The sequence below is a fragment of the Malaclemys terrapin genome, chromosome 1 (genome assembly GCF_027887155.1).
Source record: "Malaclemys terrapin pileata isolate rMalTer1 chromosome 1, rMalTer1.hap1, whole genome shotgun sequence".
In the NCBI taxonomy this organism is placed as follows: Eukaryota; Metazoa; Chordata; order Testudines; family Emydidae; genus Malaclemys; species Malaclemys terrapin.
Window position 1 is genome coordinate 133,467,299 of NC_071505.1, and position 27,402 is coordinate 133,494,700.

The 27,402-nt window shown below is 43.1% G+C and overlaps 1 protein-coding gene across 1 annotated transcript in view; it reads left to right on the top strand.

Annotated features, from left to right (window-relative positions):
- Positions 1–3,820: 3,820 nt before the first annotated feature.
- Positions 3,821–27,402, top strand: part of DYRK4 (dual specificity tyrosine phosphorylation regulated kinase 4) — a 28,352-nt gene continuing 4,770 nt past the window's right edge. The window contains exons 1-9 of the mRNA XM_054016335.1: positions 3,821–3,986; positions 7,452–7,615; positions 8,026–8,162; positions 10,443–10,583; positions 14,286–14,424; positions 15,137–15,218; positions 17,700–17,872; positions 19,253–19,313; positions 20,939–21,068. Coding sequence (XP_053872310.1) covers positions 3,821–3,986; positions 7,452–7,615; positions 8,026–8,162; positions 10,443–10,583; positions 14,286–14,424; positions 15,137–15,218; positions 17,700–17,872; positions 19,253–19,313; positions 20,939–21,068 — 1,193 coding nt within the window. The remainder of the gene's footprint in view (positions 3,987–7,451; positions 7,616–8,025; positions 8,163–10,442; positions 10,584–14,285; positions 14,425–15,136; positions 15,219–17,699; positions 17,873–19,252; positions 19,314–20,938; positions 21,069–27,402) is intronic.

Below are 27,402 nucleotides of genomic sequence, written 5' to 3' on the forward strand. Positions count from 1 at the left end.
GACTGCCTACTGGATCGGGCCCATCAGGTGAGTTCACACAAAACTGGGGAGGAGGGATCTCAACCTCCCTCATAGCTTTTAGCCCAGTGATTTAGGTACTCACCTGGGATGTGGAAGACCCCGGTTCAAGTTTCCCCTCCACTTGGAGGAGGAGAAGGGATCTGAACAGGAATCTGCCACATCTTAGATTAATGCTCTAGTCACTGGGATAGTCGGATGTGGGGCTCCCTCAGTCTCTCCTTTTGAAGGTATTGCACTCTGGATAAATAATGAGAGAGTCATTAGAGTGGGGAGATTGGATCCTCCCGCCTCCCAGATGAGTGCTCTAACCACCAGGCTATAGAGCCATTCTGATGTCATGGGGGGAGCGGGCGGGAGGAAGGATGGAGAGCGAGAGCGAGCAGAAGCATGAAAATGACTCTCTAGTCTGGTGGTTAGAGCCAGGATTTTTTTTCCACACTTAACTCAGAAATTGCTGACTGAATTTTTCTCACATTTTCCAGAAAAAAATATAACATTTCGGCAGAAAAATATTCCACAAAATTTCAACTCAGAAGGTGAAATTTAAAAAAAAGTTACGAGAAACTAAAATTAGGTAGTTCTAAGGAAACTCATGCCATGAATTTATAGTGGAAACTAGTGCTGCTGTTTTAATGTATCTGTTCATCTATTAATAATTGTGTTCATGTACATTTTTTATACGTTTTTGGCAAATCAATTTTAAAAGCATAGAAAAGTTGTAGAGGTCACTCCTTCAAACTAAGCTGTTTTGTTAAAAAAAATCTTTACCAGCTTGCCATGTAATTTTTATTTATTTGACTTCAGAAATTCAATAGCAGTGTTAGTTCACTCCCTCATCTGGAAGGCCAAACGAAGCACAATTTCATTGTAAATGCCGCCAGACCTCATCCACAAGACAGCAGCCTTCCTCACATAGCAAAGAACCTGCAGAATGTGCACCTATTGCTTCAGGTGAATTAAAGGACTTTTTATATGGAGTGTAGTTGTAGCCATGTCTGTCCCAGGATATTAGAGAGACAAGGTGGGGGAGGCAATATCTTTTATTTGACCAATTTCTGTTGGGGAGAGAGAGAGAGAGAGAGACCAGCTTTTGAGCCACACAGAGCTCTTTCAGGCCCTGAAGATATTATCTCACTCACCTTGTCTATCTGATTGTTAGACACTTTTGTTTCATGTTAACCAATTTGTTTCTAATGGACCTAGTGGAATTTTAGCAAATCTGATTAGGGACCTATCTGGATGTTTGTATATGTGTAGATAGATATAATTTACTGAAGATTTTTTTTCAGTTTCTATTTTCACTAGCACAGCTTCAATTTAAAAAAAAAAATAGTGATGGGTGAATACCTAAAAGATGTGGCAGCTAATTTGGGATATCCCCATAAGTTTTGATGATTATCCAAAATTACTTCAACCTTTTGAAGTCCTCTTCAGTGTTGGCATTTAAAAATCCAACCAGTTCCTTCTCTCTTCCTCATTCTTCCCAACTGCTCTGTCCTTCTCTGATCCCTGCTCTCTAAATTCCTGTCTTTTTTTCTTCCATAAATCAGATCTCTGATCTAAAGTGGTGACTCACATTCTTTATCTCTACTATGTTGATCCTTTTTCCTTCCTATCTTCGATGTTACTGTAACAAATCTGTGGTGGTGGAGTCTCAGCAGATTTGGCAGGTTCTACTGGGCCCTGTTCTGATCTATCTTCAGATCTTATGGGCTAGAAGTATTTCTGGACATAGGAGCACCCAGGGAGTCAGCACCTATGTACAGAAAAAAATTAGTGGGTGCTTAGCACCACTGGCAGCCAGCTCTTCCCCTCCCCCCCAGCTCCTCCCTGCCGCCAGCAGCCCCAATTATCAACTTCTCCCCCTCCCTCCCAGCTGTTCTGCAGTGTGCAGGAGGCGCTGGGAGGGAAGGGGAGGAGCGGGGACGGGGCATGGTCAGGGAAAGGGGAGGAAAGAAGTGGGGAAGAGGCAAGGCGGGGTGGGAAGAGGCGGGATGAGGGGTGGTTTGGGGGGAAGAGGGGAAGTGGGGGTGAGGCCAGGGGCGGAGTGAGGATAGGAAGTGGTGGGATGGGGGTGGGGGTGGGGACTTGGGGGAAGGTGTGGAGTGGGGGCAGGGCCTGGGGCAGGGGGGGGGGTCGAGCACCCCCTCCCCGCCCCGAGTAGAGAGGAAGTTGGCTCCTATGTTTCTGGATCAGAATTACCCCAGAATGCATTTTGCCTGAGATGCCATGGAATGCCTGGAGAATGCATGCTTTATAAACAGCAGCTTGTTAGGTAGAGGTTTACTGAGACCCTGCCATGGGTTGTATAACCTGTTTAGAAATGTTTGCGTAAGGGTTGAGTGGAGCTCTAGGGCTCACAACAGCATACAGAATGGGGTAGAGAGGCTGCTTACCTGAAATGATTCGAACTATCAAAAATGTTAAATTTCGCAGCCTGATGCAGCCAAACATTCCTGCACAGACACATGCTCAAGTCCATTGCAGTCAGTTCTTAAGTTTCAACTCTAAGAATTTCCAGTCTCTTCCCTAGCATCTTCTGTGAACAGGTTAATTTACTAATCTAAGGGTTTGGGGAGATTGTCTTGTGTTTTAAGAAAACACTTAAAAGCCATTGTTATAAGAAGAAGAACAGGAGTACTTGTGGCACCTTAGAGACTAACAAATTTATTAGAGCATAAGCTTTCGTGGACTACAGCCCACTTCTTCGGCTTATGCTCTAATAAATTTGTTAGTCTCTAAGGTGCCACAAGTACTCCTGTTCTTCTTTTTGCGGATACAGACTAACACGGCTGCTACTCTGAAACCTGTTATAAGAAGATACATAGAGGCTAGACGACTTCCTAAAGCAAGGCTTAGAAATTCCACAGGAGTGTAAAACTTGCAATATACAAGTCATGTTTAAATGCTTTGGTAAATCAGGGCCCCTGTTAGGATGGAGGTTTGGAGGATGTTCTTTTGTTTTGTTTTTTTCTAAACCCGTTTGCTCAAGCTTAGAAGTAAAGAGGCGCACTTTGACTCCTGGAATCACAGAAGTCAGAAATGGAAAACATCGCTTAGATCATCTTGTCAACCTCCTCAGCAGAAAGACCAGGGCCAGATCCTCAACTTGTGTAAATTGTCATAGCTTAATTGAAGTCAATGGAGCTATGACAGTTCACACCAGCTGATAATTGAGCCCCAAGTATTGAATAGACATGGAAACTGAATTCTCCCTTTTCCCTTAAAGGTGTCTCTCTCCAAGTCAGAATGAAGGCACATTGTAAGGGAAGTTTCCACTGTTGTTGCCCATGCTGTACCTGTTCTGTGGATAAATGGAGGACTATAGTCTCCAAAGCTTCCAGGCCTTTTTTCAGCCCTAAATTAACTTGAGAATATAAGAACGGCCATACTGGGTCAAACCAAAGGTCCATCTTACCCAGTATCCTGTCTTCCGACAGTGGCCAATGTCAGGTGCCTCAGAGGGAATGAACAGAACAGGAAGTCATCAAGTGATCCACCCCGTCGCCCATTCTAGCTTCTGGCAAACAGAGGTTAGGGACACCATCCCTGCCTGTCCTGGCTAATAGCCATTGGTGGACCTAACCTCCATGAATGTATTTAGCTCTCTTTTGAACCCTGTTATAGTCTTGGCCTTCACAACATCCTCTGACAAAGAGTTCCACAAGTTGACTTTAAACTTTAAAATCCCTAATAAAGTCCAAAGCCTCCAGAGCTTACTTCTGAGTGGGCTACAGGCAGCAGTTTTTCTGTAATGATAGGGATGAGCTGAAAACGAGTGAAAATACAAGAAAGCAAAATGAAAATCTTTGTTGTTTGGCAGGAAAACAGATCTCGAGGCCAGACACATTTTTCCCGATTTAACCTTGCAGAAAACCTGCCTGAAGGTGCTACCAGAGTCCAGCCCAATAGGCCGGAAATAGAAGGAACCAACACCAGTCTCAAGTTGCCTCTGACAGCTCCAGGTACAATATGAGCAGAAACAATGCATGCTAGAGAGAATGATGTAACAAACAGCACTCACTAAGAAGGTGAATTGCTGTTAGAGTTCACTAAAATGTCTTTCTTGGGGAGGGGATGGAGGAAGGGATGCATTAGAGGAGTTTTAAATATAATTTAACTGTTGATATTAAACAAAAGTGGAACAAATAGACTAGTGCAAATATATAAGTGACGAGGATCATAGAATCAATCATAGAATCATAGGACTGGAAGGGACCTCAACACGTCATCTAGTCCAGTCCCTGCAAAGAAACCATGACAAGGGCTTGTCCAGGATGTGTGACCTTGTTGTGTGAAGGCAAGTCACTAAGGGTCTCTCTACACTTGGAGCTGGGGATGTGATTCCCACCTTCAGAAGACATACTTACTTGCACTGCTCTCATTGACCCAGCACATTAAAAATAGAATTGGCAGTATGAGCTGCAGGACGGTCTAGCCTCCCTGAGTATGTGCCCATGGTCTCATAATTTTTTCCGGTATTTGTTACCCTTTACGATTATTTTTAACAGATTTCTAAGTGAAATGTCAATTTGAAATTAAAAGTCAAAATGTTTCATTTTGAAAATGTCAAAACAAAGAATTTCAACTTTTTCAAAAAACACATTTTTACATTTTTTATCTGGCTAAAATTATTCGCTGACTTCTACCCCAATCTGTGAATAATTCCATTTGAGTGACAAATACATGTTTTGGCAAATAAACTATTTAACCCCTCGCCCCCCCCCCCCCCAAAAATTCACTTGGCTGTAGCTGCTAGTTTCAGCTCTTTACAAAAATATTTCCCCTAACAAGAGAGTAGCAGAAGGACAATATTACTCTGGAAATCAATCATCAGTGACTAAATAAAAATAAGGGCATGGTAGAGCAAATACATCCCCACGTTGAATTGAACTCACTGCTGAAACTCTGTTATATAAACAGTGCCTAGATACTACTAGACAATAATTATAGCCTGGTGATGGATCCATTAAAATATACAAACAGATAGTCATAAGCAACAACTGTCCAGTATATGATGACTAACAGTAAATTCTCCCTTCTGATCAGAGTGGCAGATCTCAGCTCTGACAGTCTGATTTCCTCAGGTGCAGGAAGCCTGTCATATATGGCACAACATAAACAAACAAGACATTGGAACTGAAATTGCCCTGTTCTTTCAAGGAGAATCTCACCCTCCTTACAGTAAAATTCCATGTGCAGTTATCAACAGAAAAATATCAACCCGTATTCCCTTTTATTCAAAGGCACTTGTTCCAGTGATTTTGACTGAAATGGGTAGGTAAGCTATAGTCTTTAACCTTCTGCTTTCCCTAAGTTTGGACTTGCTGAAGTAAACTTTTTAAAAAAAATTGACTTGACACAAGGACACAGCGTGACACTCGGGTGACAGGAACAATTCCAGGCTCTTCAATTGCTGAGAATTTTACTTAAACTAATAAAGCTGGCTTCAGACCAATATGGAGGCAAAATTAAGACAGCTAAAACAGCTCATTGGTTTGACAGTTCAACAGAGATCCTCTGTAGCACTAGAGGACTGATGCTAGGTTTAACCATTATAAGGACTAAATCCATTTGTTTTCTGAGGCCTTTGCCTGAGGGATGGAAGACTGTTGGACTATGCATTTAGCTATTTTTAGGAGGTGAAAGCATCTGACTTTAGTCAATGTGCTATTGTAAATATGCCTAGGGACAACTCTGAAAGATGCTTTTTTTAGAAATTCAGGCTGGGATCTTCAAAAATGCTCAGCTTTGGCCTAGCTCTGCTCACTCTGAAGTCAGTGTAAGTTACACCATTGATCTCCCTGGGAGTAGAGTTAGGCCAGTGCTGAGTGGATTTGAAATTTCCACCCTTAATAAAGAAGCTAAAAGCAGAACACAAAGCAGCATTACAGTACCTTCTTTACAACAAAACAGATTGCTGGGCTTCTGGTTTTCAGGGTTTATTCATTTTGTTTGGGAGAAGGGAGTTATTGTTACCAATTTTTGAGTTTTATGTAGAAGGCTTTTGGGACTTTCTTTTTCTATATTCTGTAATGAGTAATGTATATTATTTACATTACTCATTACAGTAGTATATATTGCAATAAGTAATATCTTTGTAATGCTCCCTAATGCACTTTAACAGAGCACTGTTTCTAACGGTACTTCGTTAAAGTGCCCTAGGGAACCTTTAGTGTGTACCAGCAGGATCTACACCGACTAATTAGTGCTCAACACATTTGTGCACTTCAAAAATCACACCCCCGTAGTCCGCATTACTGCTCTGTATAGACAAGCCCTTAGATACAAGTAACCATTTCTGGTGTTTTTCCAGGGTTTATTGGATAAACATCAATTTCATTTATATTACATGATATTATTTATTTACTTATTTGTATTGGGGGTGTTTTACTGGTATTTATGAGTTAAAACCAAAAAATCAAAGCCCAACAGATAAAATAAGTAGTGTGCAAATGAAGACAAACTTCCAAAGACCAGCCACTCTGTGGACACACATTGGCCACCCACATTTTCCACCCACAGGTGCATTTCAGACACTGAATGTACCCACAGTTCAAAAATGGGAACCAATCACACTAACCAAACTTCTACCTACTTAACTGTGGGTGCAGATTAACTAGTTAAGGCCAAAGAGGAAGATCAGGCTGGCAGCAGTGGCAGCTGCGGCTCTCTTCCTCCCTTGGCCACCCAAGAAGAAGCATTAGCAGGTCTCCTAGGTACTTCCCAGAGCACCTGGGCTAAATCCATAGAGCCCTTCTGTGGAGCACAGCGCCTCATCATGCTCCAGGCCAGGCAGACTAATCCTCCAGCTGCAAATGTCGTCAGTGACCTCACAATGTGACATGAGAATGGGGGCTCTAGTGCGTAATCAAGAAATTTGCTTAGAAATACAGAGGATCGGGCTGACTTCTTTCCTCAACTTATGCACAACTTCTTTCTAATTAATACATCTAGCAGTTTGCACTTAACATCATATTTCCAAGGAGCAACAAATACTTTGCAAACTTTACTTAGCTGAACCTCACTCATGGGAAGTACATAAAGCCATTTTACAGGTAAGCAAACCAAAGCATTAAGGGCCCAATTTTTAAAGGAGATATTTAGGTGCCTAAAGAATCAGATAAGCACCTACTGGGATTTTCAAAAGCATCTAGGCTCCTAACTCCCATTGAGAGTTAGGCACGTAGTTTCTTTTGACAATTCTACCAGGCACCTAAATGTCTTTAGAAGTCTGGTTCTAAGAGAATAAATGATTTGCAAAGGGTCACACAGCAAGACAGAGTCAGGAAAAGAACACAGTTGATAGGGAAGAATAAAAACAATTAATCACTTTACATTTAAAGTAAACTTTTACTGTAAGAATCACAATTGAATTGCGTGATCAAGGTATTCCACATTTTCACTGTTGATTTTGTTTTTCAATTTAGAAGCCTTGAAATATTTTAGAAACCAGTTAACAGTTTATGAGCAAGAAGAAATTCTCAACTATGCAGAGCTGTGGTTTCTTGGGCTGGAAGCTAAAAAGATTGAAGGGTTACCTGAAACACAGAATAATAATTGTTATGATGACGAACATGGCACTTACATAAAGGTAAGAAGGAAAATCATGCTACTGGTATTCTGAGCAACAATATTTGCAGTGACTATTTGTCCACTGCTAGCTGGTCTATATGAGATAAATGAAGGTCTAAGATGACTTGCTAGCAGTTAAATGTCCATATTGCAAACCCATCACTATTGACAACCTGTTTGAATCTCAAAAGAGAAGCTCTGAATGGAGACCCTTGACACAAGGTGCATTAGTTGAGGGCTTGTGCCACTTCTGCTAGTGCACTTCTGTGGCCTCTCTCAACTTGTCCTGTGGGCATAAGACTTCAGGTTTTGCCAGTCCAGCACCTTTCATGAGCAGTGAATTCACAGACATAAACACCACTCTAGAACATGAATCTTGAATTTGTGCCGGCACCAGAAGCTTGCATTTTGTTTCCTTGTCTACTACAGGTCCTACATGACCATATCGCATACCGCTATGAAGTGCTAGAGGTCATTGGGAAAGGGTCGTTTGGACAAGTAGCAAAATGTTTGGATCATAAAACCAATGAACTAGTGGCAGTGAAAATAATAAGGAACAAGAAAAGGTATAGCATGGCATGACTTCAAGAGGTTAAAGAGGTGTTTGATAGGCTGTTACTTTTCTATTCATGAGAATAATCATCCCCTGCTTTTATTAGGGATAATTTACAAGTAATGGTCTGTATATGCTATAAGAAAAAGGATGCTTGCTTATTCCATTTTTATAAATACTTTTAAAAATTGTGCATGTGTTTGTTGGCAATAAAATTGGAAGGATGCTATGTCTTGGCAGAATCAGGCATGATGTGGGCAAGAGTGGTGCAAGCTCCCTGCATGTAGCTCGGCCAATGCACCTCATTTCTGACTGACTGCATCCCCCACAATTCCAGTTATATTCCCCCCACTTCATAACTCTGCCAATTCACTTCTATCCTGACTTGCAAAACTGCATTTTATTCCAATATTGGGCTTCCAAATAGCTTTGTTATAGAGTTATCCAATGCTTAGGGCTTGTTTATATGGGGGAAGTTAGTGTGAAAGGGTTAGGTTGTGAATTTAAAGCACAATAGCTATTCCGCACCACCTCCCCATGTGAAAATTCTTATTCTGCACTAAGAAGGCCTTTTTGCAGTTTATCTTAATCTACTTCGAAGTAGATTAACCTAAACCACACATCGGCGCTTTTAGTGTGGAAGAAGAGTGTCCACACAAGGAACTAGTGCAGGATAGCTGTTCCGCATTAACTATTCTAGGCTTTTTTCCCCCCGGTACACAAACCCTTAAACCAGGATTACACTACAAGGTTTTGTCGGCATAGCTATGTCAGTCAGCGGTGTTAAAGAAACACATCCCTGACCGACTTGGTAATGCTGGCAAACCCTCCCCCGCCCCAATGTAGATTTAGCTCTACCAGCAAAAGAGTCCTTTGGCCAGTGTAGTTTATGTCATCTGGGTAGGAAGTTTAACTATACCAACAAAATAACTCCTTTTGCCGGTATAAGCTGAGTTCCACTTGGGGGCTCTGCCAGGATAGCTATACTGGTATAGCTGTGTTGGCAAAGCCTTTGTAGTGTAGATTAGCCCTTTTACTCTGGAAAAATCCAGAAGTGCAAAAAAGATGGCAAAAAGCATAGGAATGGCAGGCTTATTTGTAAAAGAGATTAAAAATCTTAGGACTATTTACTTTGGAAAGGAGAAGAAAAAGAAGAAAAGAAGAAGAAGAGGAGGAGGAAAATTTAATAAAAGGAATGATAGGCAGAAAACCAGGATGGTGCTTTTATCATTCCTCCTCGTAGCACAAGAACAAGAGAGCACAATCAAAAGGTAGCAAGTTTAAAACTGACAAAAAGGGAGCACTTTATTTTCCCAGCATAGAGTCAGTTTGGTGAAATAAGAGCCACAGGAAATCATCCAGGCAAACAGTGTAGCGTGATTTTAAAAGGTTTAGCTGTTGATACAGAAATGTATAAAATGTACAGGGAATATCCAGGCCTAAATGAGGGCAAAGCAGAGCATCTTCAGAGGCTGAGAAATTCCCCCCTCTTCCAACATGATATAATGTTGCATAGTTAGAAAATAGGGTGGGGGACATCACCGTCCTATGAAGCATCCAGCAATGACCTATTGCTGGAGACGGCATAAAGCATTAGGAGGACCAATAGCTGGCTCTGGCATAGGAAATTTTACAGTATAGTCCTACAATTTTTCTTCTCCTCTTACTAATGGCCAGGCTTGTTCTACTAAGCAGTGCTGTTGGATCAGGCCCAGAGAAATTTTACTACTAAAATTCTTTGGGCCTGATCCAGCAGCATTGGAGTCAATGGGAGTTGTGCAATTATCTTAAGCAGGAGATTAATTAGGCCCTTTCATTGCATGCTTTCTTCTTGCTTCTGTGAGCCTCTTCTACAGATAGTGTACAAAACTGAAGACCTTTCTACTCTTGGGGTGAAATCTTGGCTCTGTTAAAGTAAATGGAAAGACTCCCATTGACTTCACTGGGGCCAGGATTAAACCCTAGATGCTCAAACATGTATTGTTTGAAACATTTTTTCATTCAATTATTTTGCCAGCCAGGTTCAAAATAACCAGAATAGATAGTGGTTAGCATTATGAAGTCAGCATTTGCCAATAATTACCACACAGTATTTCTCTCTACTTAGACTAGGAAATAACTTTTGTAGCTCAGATTCCATTGCGTGGTAATTACCGGTCACTACTGATTCTTTAGTGAGAGCTATTTGTTTTGTATCTGTAGCAAGATCATGTTGGTTGTAGTATTCCATTTACAATGAGATTAATTTAATCAGGTCCTTGCCATATCATGTGACTTTGTCCTATGCATGTAGATTTCACAATCAGGCTTTGGTAGAAGTGAAGATTCTCGATGCTCTTCGGAAGAGGGACAAAGACAATACTCACAATGTTGTCCATATGAAGGAATGCTTTTACTTTCGCAATCACTTCTGCATTTCTTTTGAACTGCTAGGGTAAGGCATATATTCTTCTACATATATCATGGCCAAATTATATAGGATCGCAGACCCATACATGTTATGAAGATAACTTGTCTGTTATTTTCTTTCTTTTCAGTGTTTTTTAGTAGGGTTGCCAACCTTCCAGGGTTGTCCTGGAGTCTCCAGGAATTAAAGATTAATCTTTAATTAAAGATTATGTCATGTGATGAAATCTCCAAGAATACATCCAACCAAAATTGGCAACCCCATTTTTGAGTTGGTTGGTTGGTTTTTTTCTGGTTCACACCATGTAGTGTTTAGTTTACAGACACCTGTGTTAATTTGCACATCATTTCCCCTCCCTGCCCAATATCAAGAGCCCTCGAAAAAGGATGGGGAACAAAGTAGAGAAAAATGGCCTGAGAATGTAGAAAGGACACAGCTGATCTGTTTAGTTATAGAGCCAGATTATGATATTTATCAACAGCCCTGAGAGGGATATTTCCTTGTCCCAAGAGGCACAATCCTTCCCGTAGCTCCCCAAAGCATAGAGGGAGCATACCTGATGCACCATCCAATAAGATGTGCTGAGGCCCCTCCCCAGCCTTTTTGGGGGCAATTTGCATCCCTGAGTGGTGCAAAGAAGAAGCAATCTCTCAGCACAGAGCCTGGGATTGACCTTAGATCTTGGTGCTCACGGGTAGATTGGAAAAGGCTCCTTATTAGAGTTCCCCCACCACACACATGCACACACACCATGTGCACCCTTATTAGAACCAGGGACAATCTGGTGCATAATTTTTGTTCTCTGCATGTTACATTTCTTTAGCTGATGGAATGAAATGGAAAAAAAATTAAAAAGTGAATGTAGGGGTTGGTGAACTTTAGAGTTTGTTATGCTGATCTGCCCTCTTTTGTTCCCCTTGAAAACTCCTGATAAAGAACATATAGTTTAGGTTTGTCCTAATATTCAATCTAATGTTATATAAATAGTGCACAGCGTTGCAATTGTTAGCAAAGGAAAACAAGCCATGACAGACTCCCACAGGATACTGAGCTGAAAAAAAAACAGATGATTCCCTCAATAGTAACCAGGTGGAGTTGATAGAAAAATACAGGAACCAGCAAGTGAACGTGACCTTTATAATTGCATCTATTGTCTGACAAACATGATAACCAATATCAGGAATGTGAGGTGTGTTTTAAAATGATTATTCCATTATTTCAGCTGTTTTTAAAGATACTGTACATCAGACGTTAAAAATACAACAATTGTTATTGTTTTGGAAATGTACTTTATAGGAGGAAGTTTGGAGAAATCATGGACATTTTTATTCTTCACGTTTCTTGTAATCAAATGTCAAATGGGAGTTCAAGCCATTGTTTTCTGTTTTCTAAAAAAATCCCTCCCCCGCTTGTGTACAGACGTGGCAGGCTTCTCTTCCCTTCATTCTAGGGTGCTCTGCATCCTGAAGAGCCAGCAAATTATTAGAAGATTTAATCCCTGACTCTGACCTAAACTCAGTGTCACACCCAGCTCCTACGGATACCTGTGACAATGTGAACTCTGACACGTGTGCTGATTAACAGGATGCAATCAAAGGCCTCTTGGGTCCAATAAAGGCAGAAGCCTGGGATCTCAGAAAGTCACTGTGGGAAACGGAGAGGAAAACAGCTTCTGGCTATCCAGCACGTTCACCCCCCTTAAAAGAGACCTGGAACCTCTGTCCATAACATAATAGCATATTTTTGCCTTATCGGTCCAATGGTAATTTAAATTATTAGTAAAACAATAACTGGATTGATGAATGTTGTTTCCCACAGAATGAAAACATCATGTACTAGCTACTTTGTTTTCTAATGGCCAGACTCTGCCCATGCCTTGTGTGGACGTACAAGAGAGGGAGGTGAAAATTTCTTCCCCCTACATACACAGTCTTGCACCTAGGCTCAGTAACTGGTCAGAATTCCATTGGGGAGCATAATATCATCTCCCTGCTAGTGCCTGTATAGGTTCCAGCTGTCTGAAAGCAAGCTGGGTGAGGGCAGGGCAATAGCAGTGTCCCCAGCACAGCTGGTCAGATGCATAGCAGGAAGCATGCTCCACCGTCTCCAAGAGTGATGGAGCTACTACTGTGGCCCACAGCCCCTAAGAAGAAATTTGCCTAACTCAGCCAATGGCAACACAGCCCCTCCACACACACCACATCAATGTGTCTCCGGCATACAGGGAAGAATCTAAACCCAAGATCTATCAGTTATTCTGAAAATTGTGTCTCAACGTTCTACAAAATTCACATGCTGTTAGTAAACCTTTGACACCTACTAGCAAGGTTGCCATTTTAGTTCATTGCCAGGCCCTTCTCCTACTCCTATGCCTCAGTTTCCCAAACAGTGAAATAGTAATTATAATCATGGTTACCTGCCTCAGAAGAATGTTGCTTTATCATTGGTAAAGTAGTTAGGGGTCCTCCACTGAAAGGCACTTCTATAGAAAAGAGGGGTAATCCAGTGGTTAGTGCACTAGTGGGACTTAGAACATCTGGGTTCAATTTCCTGCTCTGCTACAGAGTTCCTCTGTGACCTTGGGCAAGTCACTTTGCCTCTCGGTACCTGAATTCCCATTTGTAAAATGGAGACAATAGTGCTTCCCTTGGTGGTGTTGTGGGGATAAATTTGAGATTGTGAGGTGCTCAGATACTATGATAATGGGGGGCCAACTGCAACCAGGTAAAACAAATTTCATTGCAAACCTGAAAGCTGGCCCAAGTTCATGGGCAATGTTTTGAGTAAACCTGGGTTGAGCTTCCAGCAACACTGGAGCAATTTGTGATTTCAGGAGGAAATGGAGAATTTGGTGTTTTGTCCCAAAAGCAAACCATGGCATTTTGAGGTAAGAGCTGCTTTGAGTTTTATGAACCCATAACTCAAAGTGAAACTCACGCAAGTACAAACCTGTGCAAAGTGAAATGGGAGAAAGGTTTACCCGCATGACCCGATGTACATTGACATTGCTGAGCTTTTCAGTGCTCTAGTGAACAGCATCATCCTCATTCTTATTATCAGCCCTACTGCAGCAGTACCATTGCACTTCCCACCTTCGTTCTGGTCATGGCATTGCCTGGTGGTGACCTTGCCTTGCTGAGGAAGGTTGAAGGAAACAGCTAGTAAGGGACATCTCTTTTTTGGTCTTATGTTTGTTTACTTATTTTGCCCTTCCCGTTCCCATCAAACCACACATGACAGAAGTTAGTCATGTCACTTAATGCACTATTGAAAGGTGCTCATACTACAGTGATGAGGACAGTGTAAGAGCAATAGAATCTATACAGGTATTTGATCAAGGATGATTTCCCTTGAGCGTCTGACCACAGGCACTGAGAGACAAAGGAATTTATGGAAGGTGCCAAGTCAAAGGTCAATTAAAAAGAATGGGATCTGGACCAAACCTTTCTATCTTATTCCCCCAATGAGAATGCTATTCTTCATGGTGAAAAGCAATGGATTTGTGACACCTGGTTCAATAAATTAATGTGTCCCATTGACACTGCTTATCCATTAGATCTGGAGGATTATATGCAATATAACATTCCTAAGAAGGAAAACATACATGTTGTTTTATTCTGGGTGATTCCTTTCTCTCATATAGGAAAAAAACAAGAGGCTTTCTAATGTGCTTTAAACTATTCACACCATAAACCCAAAGTGCCCTGGTCTCTGTCTCTCATCCCACAGAATAAATTTGTATCAGCTGATCAAAAAGAACAAGTTCCAAGGTTTTAGTTTGTCTTTGATTCGACGATTCACTCAGTGTGTGCTGAGATGTTTACAAATGCTCTACCGGGAAAAAATTATCCACTGTGACTTGAAACCTGTGAGTACTGTCATCTCATTATAAGCCACTTTGTAGAGTTCTTGTAAGGTGCATCTTATCTTTCATGGATAGAGAACTTCTGAAAGGATCTTTAAAACTCAACAGTGATAGGTAGAACCTATGATTCCTCTAAGGGGTGTTATTCCCAGTTCAAGTAGTTCCCATACTCATGCCAGCTCGCTAAAAATAGTAGTGTAGCAGTGCTGAGTACATACTCACAGAGTCTGGGTAGGTTTGTACTCAGGGTGGCTGGTCCAGGATCCCAGCTCTGCAGCAGGGACCCTGAAAACCCTGAGAGCCTTGGCTTGAGCCAGGGTTCTCAGGGCTTCCAGGCTCCTGTTAGAGAGGGGGTTTCTGGGACTTTGGGACTCCCAGCTTCATGGCAGAGAACCTGGAAGCCTTGAAATGGTGGGGTTGCCCCAGAACTGTAGACCCTAGAAGCACAGGGCCTCTGGCCCCAAGGGGGTCCCTATTTCCTCCTCTTATTCTGTCTCTCTCATAACTTTCATTTGGAGTTTTGCTTTATTTCAAATAATTGGGCATGATTGCCCTCCAGTATCAGTAAAGTGTATGAACAGGCAAGATAAAGTGATTTATATAACTATTACAGAGTTAAGCATAACCTCATCATATTATACATTATTTTTACCAAAGAGTTCACTAACCTACTGGGGTGTTATTGTCTTTCCCCCTTTTTATTTTTCCTCTTTAGGAGAACATATTGCTATACCACAAAGGTCAAAATTCAGTCAAAGTTATTGACTTTGGATCAAGCTGCTATGAACACCAAAGAGGTTTGCAGAAAAGTCAAGTTGATGTAATTTTCTTAATTAGATTTCTTAATTTTTAAAAACTGGAAAAAATGTTTTTGCATTGAGCTAATACAATGACACATGCCCATCATTTGCATCTATTGAACTAGTAAGCCAATGGGGTTCTCCTTGTGTCACCTATCAGCACTTTCCCCCACACTGCTGAGACTGATCTACCACCTTTAATGATGATGATTGATGATGATATAGAAATTGCTCTTAGCAGGTGTAGGGAGTTGAAATGGATCCAAGTGAATAGCCCCACGAACTTAAATAAAACTTACTCTCTTCAGTGGGGATTGACAGGATCAGACCGAGATCCTTTTTTATTAGTTAGTTAAGTTACAATTCATGCATTTTTGAACCAAAAGTATCCTTTCCCTGAGTTGCGGTAGAATGAAAACATCCCGGGGCACTGGAGATTATACAGCCATTTTAAAGAGATTTTTAAAACATTTTTTCTTGATAAGGTTTAAACAGAATGTACAGCGAATAAACCAAACAAAACCAATAAACAAGAAATTAAACATAAAATGTGTCTTGACATTGATGACAAAGAACTCACAACACTAAGAATAAACACGTCATTCAAGAGTGAAAGAAATGTGAGGAAGGCTGTAGCACTCGTTAAATGGGAGACATCTACAACATTTTCACTAAGCATGGAAAAAAACAAATCATGTTCTATGTTCTTCTCTTTTTCCCATTAAACATGTTTCTCCACTCAGACAATATATACGAATTCAGCCAAGCACCGTGCTCTAGATTTTGGAATTTCTCTAGATTTCACACAACGCACAGTCAACCTGTGGAACTCCTTGCCAGAGGATGTTGTGAAGGCTAAGACCATAACAGGGTTCAAAAAAGAATTAGATAAATTCATGGAGGATAGGTCCATCAGTGGCTATTAGCCAGGGTGGGCAGGGATGGTGTCCCTAGTCTCTGTTTGCCAGAAGCTGGGAATGAGCGACAGGGGATGGATCACTTGATAATTACCTGTTTCAGAGTAACAGCCGTGTTAGTCTGTATCCGCAAAAAGAAGAACAGGAGTACTTGTGGCACCTTAGAGACTAACAAATTTATTAGAGCATAAGCTTTCGTGGACTACAGCCCACTTATATGCATCCGAAGAAGTGGGCTGTAGTCCACGAAAGCTTATGCTCTAATAAATTTGTTAGTCTCTAAGGTGCCACAAGTACTCCTGTTCTTCTTTTTGATAATTACCTGTTCTGTTCATTCTCTCTGGGGCACCTGGCACTGGCCACTGTCAGAAGACAGGATACTGGGCTAGATGGACCTTTGGTCTGACTCAGTAGGGCCATTCTTATGTTCTAATGTTGTGTTTAAATCAGTTAGATTTATACAATCTGCTTTTGAAAGGGAGGTTAATCATTTTAGGCTTTCCAGTGTTTGGGTACAAGATAATAAGAGATTCACCCTGGAATGTATCTGGAGAAGAATAATTTGAAACAGAAATTCAATGGAAATAATGTGGAGCATGATTAATCTCCTGTTAGCTTAAATAAGAGGTTTTTTTAGATGCCTGGGAAGCAGTAACTGAAAGATACCTCAGGGCAGGTAGTAGAAGACAAAGTTAGATATTCGTTCATAGTAGGATATGGCACAACAACAAAACCCCAACAGTGCGATATTGGCCAAGCATACAGAGCAACATGCCATGTGTCGTCCCTTCCTATGCACTTCTGGAGAAACTGCCCCGAAAATACTGCTTGTGTTGCGGAGCAGCTTGCTCCCAGAAAGCTGTTGAACAGGAGGGAGTTAAAAGAGCAAACGAATAAATAAAAGGGTCCAACAGGCTAGTGGAATTGATGTAGGAGGGAAAAGTGACCGAGGTAATGTACCATCATTATATTTGATTGGGCTGAATACCAATTAAGAGGGGTTAGTTTACTCACTATGGTCCCAATCCTGGGATGTGACCTGCTGGCCCAGGTCACTGCACGTGTAGAGTCCCAATTAAGACACTGGATGAAATTCCGACCCTATTGAAATCAACGCGAGTTTTGCCATTGACTTCAGTGAGGCCAGAATTTCTCCAAATAGGTCTCTGAAGGTGTGGAGTGCTTTGTGCTGGAAAATCCCATTGCAGGACTGGGGCCTATAGAGGGGGAAGAATTGTTTGGGCTGGTTCAAGGGGTATAATTGCATGTAAGGGAATGAACTAAGGATATTTGGCTGAATAATAATCAGGAAACATTTCCTAAGAGCAAGATCTATTGCTCTGTGAAATAGTTCCCAAAAGATGTGGGGAAAGACCCATCACATGCAATTTAAAATGGAATTGGATGAAGTATTAGAAACATGTACTAAGGAACAATCCCCCTCTGGCTTATCAGGGAAATAATAGGTATTTGTCTTTTCTAAGGTCTATGGTTCTCTAATGTGAATTGCTGCCCTGACAACACTATGTTCCTTAGTGTCCCATTTTCTTTCCTAATGCAGTGTATACGTATGTTCAGAGCCGATTTTATCGCTCCCCCGAAGTGATTCTTGGTCACCCGTATGCTACTCCTATTGATATGTGGAGCCTGGGATGCATCATGGCTGAACTTTACACAGGCTATCCCCTTTTTCCCGGAGAGAATGAAGTAGAGCAACTTGCCTGCATCATGGAGGTAGCTTCTGGGATTTTTTTAGTCATGACATCAAGGTGCTGTTTCCTCCATCCCTTACATGCATGCTTTAGAAACAAAGCATTTTGTAATTTGATGAATTGTTTGAACAGTTCCTTCCACAGGGGTTCATTGACATGAGTTTTCGAATGACAGGTTAGCTGCAGTTTGCTAAACTGCACTCCCAGCAACAGAATGACACATGAAGAGACTCAAATATTTTTTGAAGCTGGGCTGGCTGTGAGAGGGAAGCTTATCACAGCCAGGGGGGCCCAGTGAGAAGGAAGAGGCAGAATGTGAAGCTGCTGCCTCCTCTTTGTGTGGCAAGCCAGCTCCCTGTGGTGAACATTGTTGGTTTGTTCAGTCACTGCACTGTTTCTGTCTTTAAGGGGAGCACATTGTAATCTGATCAGAATTGTAGGGAGCGGTTCTGATCAAAGAAGTATGTTTGAGTCTAAGGGAGAAGCAAAGCAATGTTTTAATTTTTCTCCTTTTCCTAATACATTTGTTGTTTTTGTTTGCACTGCCATGTAATGTACCTGGGGCCAACTGTGAAAACGATGCAAAAGTTATGTCAGGTACAATGTGTTGCAATCAGTCTCCTAGGCAAGTCTGACTAATGAGAGCATATCCCTTTGCTGCCCAGCATCCTGTGCTAGCTCCCTGTCTGATTTCCAACCCAGGGCAAGCTCTGAATTAGCAGGTGCAAAGCTGCTGCACTGTCCCTCTCTGCAGTCTCCCACAGCATCTACGTCGATCAACAGGAGTGCTGTTCTTCAGAGTCCCCGGGGGAAACTTCCAGGGCTGGGAAAAGAGCTGTCTCAACAGAGGGCCGTAGATGTTGTAGATGCTATTAGTCAGATCAGAATGAGCCCATCTGTGAAAACAAATCTGTTTAAGTAAGACCACCATTAATAACAGAGCAAGCTAGCCTGGCAGCATTGTTTATGGAAGACGACAACCACCAAAATTTATCTCCTGTGAGAAGACAGCTTAAAATGGAGAGTGCGAAGTCCATTTTCAACCAATTATAATGGATCCCTTGGTTCTGTATATGGACCTTAGACACTGTATTACAGTGAGCGACACATTAAAAATGAGGGTGGGTTAGAGAGAGTTGTAGACATTTCACTCCATGCATCTGAAGAAGTGGGGTTTTTACCCACAAAAGCTTATGCCCAAATAAATCTGTTAGTCTTTAAGGTGCCATTGGACTCCTCGTTGTTTTTATAGATACAGACTAACACAGCTACCCCTCTGAGACATTTTATTGTCAATTGCCACATGTAAATAGGAGGAACAGCACATCCATCTTTAGCCAAGGCTGCTAGAGATGTTGAAGAAATAGTGAATAACTCCTGATATTAATTTTCTGTCTTGAAGATATTGGGTCTTCCGCCAGCTGATTTTATTCAGACTGCATCAAGAAGACGAACATTCTTTGGTAAGCGCCTGTGATTGTCTCTCTTTATTGTATCACTTCCACAGCTGTTTGGCGGGCGGCTGGGAAATGCTGGGAGGTAGGCAGAGGAGTGGGGACGCGGCGCGCTTAGGGGAGGGGTGGGGGTGAGGGGAGCTTGGCTGCCAGTGGGTGCAGAGCACCCACTAGTTTTTCCCCATGGGTGCTACAGACCTGGAGCACCCACTGAGTCGGCGCCTATACATGGCTTGCCCCGCTGTGTGAGTAATCCCTCTAGCAGAGCGATCTGAAATTATACCAGTTGAATGCTGCGCTGTGTTATCAGTTTACTCTGCATATTTTTCAGGATGAAAGTATAATCAGTTCTAGTAAAGTGCATTTAATACAGATTTGTTTCCTAAATGGTGTTGCCTCCTTTCATGGTTTTACCAATGAGAAAACAACAAGCTCCGGGAGGTGGGGCGGGGGGGGAGGAGGAACGGGAATGTGGTGCACTCAGGGGAGGAGGCAGGGAAGAGGCGGGACTGGGGTGGGGATTTGGGGAAAGGATTGGGATGGGGCAGGGAGGGAATGGAGTTGGGGCGGGGACTTTGGGGAAAGGTTGGGATGGGAGCGGGGCAGGGCAGGGCCTCATGGAAGGGGTGGAGTGGGAGTGGGGTTGGGTGCGGGCGGAGGAGGGGGGTCGAGCATCCAGGGGAAAGCAGGGAAGTCGGCGCCTATGAAGCCATGTACTGATGGGATGGATGTAACATGGGAAAACTCATTTCATTCCTCTCATAAGACCCTGTTCAGGACTTCTTATTCACACCTTTCTCCTACTGACTTCAATAAAGGTTTTACCCTAAATAAGGAGTCAGAGTTTAAGGCCAGAAGAGACCACCAGATCATCTAGTATGGCCTCCTGTGTATCACAGGTCACCAGCACCTGCATGTTAAACCAAACAACCAAAATGAGACCAAAGAATTACAGCCCTCAGGAAAATAGACTTATGTGCCACAGGCAGAGACTAGGAGGGACCGAGATCCCTGCAATGAGAAGGAAATTATTAAGGGCGATATACCGAGATAATCTTGGCAAGTGACCTGTACCTGCATGCTGCAGAGGAAGCAGAAACCCCCCAGGGTCCCTGCCAATCTGACCCGCAAGAAAATTCCTTCCCATCCCGACCTATTGTGCTCAACCCTGAGCATATGAGCAAGAACCAACCAGCCAAGCACCTGAAAAAGAGAGAATTCTCAGTGCCACCTCACAGGCCTGGCCCTGAGTAGGGCTCATTGTGTTCTAGCTAAATACCAACTGGGTAATTATGTTCAACCTACCTACGATTCAATGGGACATGGCATTCCTCACTTCCTGTCCTAAGCAGCTGTGTAGTGCATTTCTGTGTTGTTAAACAGTTGTCATGTTTCCCCTGAAGTAGATGCAGATCAGTGGTAGGTAAAGGTATTTCTTGGGTGTAAGTTTGTGAAGAACTTTGGGGTCCTTTTGGATGAAAGTTATGTAAGTACAAGTCATTTTCCTTATGGATTTAAATCTCCTTGTAGGACTCTATAAAGTTCACACTACTGAAGGGCAACATCGTGACTACGGCTAAACTGTTACTGTGCAAAATATTTACATGACTTAAAAGCATATTTTGTTTTTAAAGATTCCAGAGGTTTTCCTAGAACTATAACAAACAGCAGGGGGAAAAAAAGACACCCAGACTCCAAAGATCTAAGTATGGTATTAAAAACCCATGATGCTTCTTTCCTGGATTTTCTGAGAGGCTGCCTAATGTAAGTTACTTTTCACTTCTTTTTATTTTCTGCAGACTTGTTTGACTTTAAGTCCCTGCTTTATTTCTCTTAGGGCTTTAAAGATTTTTGTATCTCAGTTTTTTCACCAATGTTTATTTTATAGGCCCATCCTTGTAGCATTTGAGTGCCTCACAAACATTAATGAACTTTAGTCTCACAACAAAAAAAAGTGTTATGCACAGCTTACAGAAGGGGAAACGGACACACACAGAGATTTAAGTGATTTCACCAAGGTCACACAGGAAGTCTGTGGCAGAGCCAGAAATAAAACCCAGATCTCCTGCTTCTGAATCCAGTGACAACCCTAAAAGCATCCTTCTTTACTTATAAAAGCCCCAGTAATTAACCACATCAATCTGATTTAAGGTAAAGTTTCATGCAGGTAACATGGGTGGTGTCAGAGCGGAATCACACTGTACACCTCCCTAGAACAACACTCAATTTTGTATTCAACCAAGGCCAGCTCCAGCTTGCCACCCCAAGCAAAAAAAAAAAAAAGGTCTGAGTGCCACCCCTTGAAAAGGCATGTGCCGGTCCTGTATTCAACAACGATTATAACAATCCAAGTCCCATTGCAGCAAATGGGAGTCTTTCCATTCACTTCAATGGGAGTGACTTTGGGCATTGATTTGTGGTTCTGGATTACCACGTCTATGGTGTTCCCTGGAAGGGGCCAGCAGAGAATGTGCCGTGATGTAAAAGACTTGGTTCTTCTTTGACTATTTGTCCACATAGATCCCACTCTTGTTGGGCATGGGCTTTATGTCTGCAAAACTGGATTCTTTTGGCCAGCACTGTCTGTTGGGGACAAGCCTGCACACTAGAAATCCTTGTGCCTCTCCCACCCCATAAAGGATGGAATAGTCCCAACCCAACCATTCTTCAGTTCCTTCTTACCATCAGTGAGAGTGAGTTGGAACCCCTGCAGTGTCCTCTGGCTTCTCTGTGACTCTGTTCTTGTTAGTGGTTAGTTAGCATAGTGTTAGGTAGTTAGTTAACTTTTACTTTGCCCCTTGGCTTTTAAAGAAACTTTTTACAAACTTTTCATAGATAGTAAGATCTGAGACTGAGTCTATGCTTCTCTCCCCCCACTACCAGAACTTCCACTGTTATGGTGGAAGCTAAATCCCTGGGGTTTAAGACATGCCCCTCCTGAGATCGTTAAGTGCTTTTTTTTTTTTTTTTCGGTTAGGCAAACGCAAAGGCATATCTTTGACCAGTGCTCCACTTGCTGCTCTTTTTCCAAATGGACTGAGAAGGCTAGTGATGCACCGCGCATGCCTAAAGCTATTTCATCTGGAAGTCTCCATGAAAGCCTTGTCCGATACAGAGAAAGTTGTAACTAAGGCTCAGTCCCTCTCAGCTAGTGCCCCAATGAACTGTGATTCATCTCAAGCTCCAGGGCAGAAATGTCTAAGATACCTCAAAAACAACAAGGAGACCGGTGGCACCTTCAAGACTAACAGATTTATTTGGGCATAAGCTTTTGTGGGTAAAAAAACACTTCTTCAGTGGTTGCATCTGAAGAAGTGGGTTTTACCCACGAAAGCTTATGCCCAAATAAATCTGTTAGTCTTTAAGGTGCCACCGGTCTCCTTGTTGTTTTTGTGGATACGGACTAACACAGCTCCCCCGATAAGAGACCTCAGGAGTCAGCTTCAGTCCACGTGCTGACTTCTTCACAAAGGGGTAGGAAGGAACATAACTCTCCCTCTCTGGGACCCTCAGAACTGAGACACAAGTCGACATGTATTAGTCTTGTCTCTAGTTCTGCAGCAGAATAGCAGCCTACAACGGGTGTCTCTGCCACCTTAGTACCAGCTATGAAAAGAGTGCCTGCAGTACAGGCTAAATCCTTCCTCCGTCAGTGGCTCCTCGGCAAGCTCTGTATCCAGCACATTGGCACCCAGCCCTTTGGTCCTGTCCCTTATGGCTACTTTGGCCTATTTGGCACCGAGTGCCCTGTCTGTGGGCCAGGTATCAGTATCCCTCTTGTTGGCTTGTACAACATCAGCAGTGCTAACTAGTCCTTTGGTCACCCAGATCACAGTACAGCATTCAGCTGTTGATACATCTGTGCCATCTACTTCCCCTACCCATGTACAGAGGATGCAGGAGCACCCTAACACACCCAAAAGTGGGGAATCCACCCCCCACTTAAGGAGGTGTATTCCTTTTCTTCTTCTCCACTGGGACATAGTAGAGACTCATCTCCTGCTCCTCCCTCCTCCCTCCCCTGTCAGATGTCATTACACCTGACAGCCTGGATGCTGGTTGGTTGATTTCCACCAAAAGATGCTGTTCAACAGAAGCTCAGAACATTCTGCTCCAAAGCAGAAAAGCCTCAACCACAATAACTTATAAAGCTAATTGAAAGAGATTTTCTATTTGGGCACCTCAGCACCAGCTGTCTCCCTGGACAACACCCTTGACAACTTACTAACCCTGGAACCATCTGGACGTTCTTTTAGTTCCATAAGGGTCTGTCTAACAGCGAAATCTGCACATTATCCTCTTATCCAGAGCCACACTTTTTTCTCACCCTGCAATGGCAAGATTCCTTAAGGGCCTAACTCATGTTTTCCTCACAGTTCAGTAGCCTCCTCCCTCTTGGGACCTCAGTATAGTATTAACAGGGTTAATAGGACCCCTTTTTGAGACCTTAGCAACCTGTTCTCTATACCACGTGTCAATGAAGACTGCCTTTTTAGTAGTCATTACCTCAGCTTGAACGGTAGGGGAGATGCAGGCCCTCATGGTGAATCCCTTACATTGTGTTTCATAAGGACAGGGTTACTCTCAGGCCTCATCCCAAATTCCGGCCCAGAGTTGTTTCAGAGTTCCATACAAACCAATTCATTCATCTGCCAGTCTTTTTCCCTCCCAAGTCTCACTTAACCCCAAGGGAAGCTAAACTTCAAACACATGATGTACTACAAGCATTATCTCATTATCTTATGAGACACACGCACCTCTTTCATCACATCAGTGCTCAGTGTTTCTCCCTCTGGCTTTGAGGAGGCCTGGGGTAAATCAGTTCCACTCTAGAGGTTGAATACTTCATGTTGGTTTATTTACAATATTTACAGGATTGCCCCGAGGTCTTCTTTCCACACACACACACACACAAAATACATTTCCTAACTCTAGGTGGAGTACTGCCTCTTCTTATTTGGGCTACCAATCAGCAGCCACCCTCTCTAAACCACTGTGGGCCCACCTATGCTGGGAACCAAGGCCCTCTCCCCAACCAGAAATAACCACAAGATTTCCCCTTATAGGAAAAAGCAGCTCTTTACCTAGGAAAAGCCTTTTTTCCTCACTGCACACAGCCCTTCTGCAGCTTGCCTCTCGTCCTTCTTCCCTTTTGTTGCTCACTGGAAAAGGTTTTTAAAGGCCACAGGCTGCCTTTAATTAGACTCAGGTGTCCATAATTAAACTGAGGTAATCTCTTTCAGTTTGGTGCAAAAAGGGCTTTTTAACCATTCTAAGACTGATATACCTGCCTTCAACCACCCTCCAGAACTATCAGGTCTGACTTTGTCACACTTAGCAGGACAAAATCATTCGGGAATACATCTAGACCAGGGGTGGGCAAACTACAGCCCGGGGCCGCATCCGGCCCTTCGGACGTTTTAATCAAGCCCTCGAGCTCCTGCCAGGGAGCGGGGTCGGGGGCTTGCTCCATGCAGCTCCCGGAAGCAGTGGCATGTCCCCCCTCTGGTTCCTACGCGTAGGGGCAGCCAGGAGGCTCTGCACCTTCCTGCACCCCAGAGCCCGTACCCCCAGCCGGAGCCCTCACCCCCCCCATCTGCACCCCTGCCTGAGCCCGGAGCCCCCTCCTGTACCCTGAACTCCTCATTTCTGGCCCCACCCCAGAACCCACACCCCCAGCCGGAGCCCTCACCCCCACCCACACCCCAACCCCCAATTTTGTGAGCATTCATGGCCCACCATACAATTTCCATACCCAGATGTGGCCCTCGGGCCAAAAAGTTTGCCCACTCCTCTTCTAGACTGTTAGTGGCCTTTGCCGATAGGTTTAAGAGTCAGACAGTATCCTCATAAGGTTATCTATGTGGGTCTCCAAGTGCATAAGGCTATATTATGAGTTAACCAGAGTAGATCCACCTAGCCATGTTAGAGATCATTCCACTAGAACTCAGGCAGCCTCAGCTGCCTGTTTGAGGAATGTCCCTATTTCCAAAATGTGTAGGGCAGCACGTGGAGCTCAGCCCACGTTTATACAAGACGCTATTTTTCAGTAGAGGCTTCCAGTTTGGATTTCCACTTTGGTAGGGCTGGCCTATAATCCTTGTTCCAGTAGGACTCCTAGCACCCACTTCTGAGCAAACAATCAATTACTTGTTAGACACCAAGACTGGGATCTATGTGGACAAAAATCGAAAAAGAAAGGATATTTACTTTATGGTAACTGTGGTTCCTCAAGGTGCTTTGTACACATGGATCCCACAACCTGCCCTCCATCCCTGCTACTACAGAGTCCTTATTCCTCTGGAATGCTGTACTGGCAAAGGAACTAAGGGCCTGCTCTCTGCCCTTTATGTCCTCAGGTGGGGAGGGGTGCAAGGATTTCTACGGTGGAGGCATGCCCCCAGCAGACACTGCTGGCCAAATGACTCCAATCTTGCATGTGTGGAATGCATGCATACCAAAAGTGGAATCCATGTGGACAAAACATCTTGAAGAACCACAGTTACTGTTAGGAAAGTAATTGTTCTTTTTTGGAGCAAATTTGAGGCCTTAGCTACACTTGGGGATTCACAGCGCTGTGAAGCGCGAGTGTAATCGTGCCGCCAGCGCTGTGAGAGCTCTCGCAGTGCTGCAAGTCCTCCACCTCTCCGAGAGGAGTAGCTTGCAGCACTGTGAGTGAGCGTGCAGCGCTGCAGGCGCTGATTACACTGGCGCTGTACTCGCTGTACTCGGGGGGGGGGGGGGTTCACACCGCTGAGCGCAGCAAGTTGCAGCGCTGTACAGCACCAGTGTAGCCAAGGCCTGAGATTCTCTACCTTCATGCTAACGTACCCTGGGAGCATTGCAGAGGTAATCTGATTTGCTGTGGGGAGTGAGTCAGGTCCTGATTTTGCAAGGTGTTAAGCACTACCTATGAGGTGCTAAGTACTTTAAACACATGTTAACTTCAGTGGGAATTTATGGTATTCTGCATCTCACAAGCTGCACTCAGCACCTTGCAGGATCAAGTCTTGGGTGAGCACTGCACATCATTATGGGCACAGAATTGCTTGCCATAAAGTAGCTGCACTGGTAGCAAGGAGAACAGAGATCTTTAATGGGGAAAAATATGAATCCCAAATGAAGATATTAGAGGAATCCCTATAACTGAACATGCATGGATCTGTACTTCTTGAGAAGCCTGATTCAGTGCAAGACAAAATGATGAATACTGCCTCACCTGGTGATAAGTACATGGACCAAAATTCTCACACTTGAGTGCCCAAAGATAGGAACCAAAATCCATATTTAAATAAGTAGCTTGGTTTTCAGATGTGCAGAGTACTTACAGCTTCCCTGGGACATCAGTGGAACTTCCTGGAATCTCTGGTTTCTGAGCAGCTCCTGTAAATCAGACACCTTATTAAAATTTGGTACACAATTCTGGGCACCCAAAATAAACAACATAGAATTTGTCAAGTGAATAACGCATTGATCCACCAATTCCAATACCCTGTCTGCAACAATGGCCACTAGTTGAAGTTGCAGAGGAAGGTTAAAATCACCCATAATGAACTGTGGCAATTGCACAGGGCTGTACGGGAGGAAGAAAATTCTTTTCTGATCCCTTTGGCAATCAGCTGTTGTCCCAGAGCATGAGAATCAATTGCCATAGTGTAAATAACTACTCATTTATTTATTATCCAGTTTATTAAACCCACTTCATTAAACAACTTCAGTCTTTGACTCTGTGAACTTCTGTGGTAGAGAATGGTGCAGCCTGAGTACATGTTGTGAAAAGTGCTTCCTTTTAACTGTATTCAGAGTAAATACCAATTCATTTCACTGAGTGACTCCTTGTTCTCATATTATAAGAGGAACTGATCAGTTATTACTCTGTGCTTCGAAGCCTCACTCCCACAGTCAAGTCCCCTCTGGCTTTTACATTTTCAAAAATCACTCCACTTCTATACTTTTTCATACACACATACAGAATGGGAAGAGACTGTCTAGGAAGGAGTACGGCAGAAAGGGATCTAGGGGTTATAGTGGACCACAAGCTAAATATGAGTCAACAGTGTGATGCTGTTGCAAAAAAAGCAAACATGATTCTGGGATG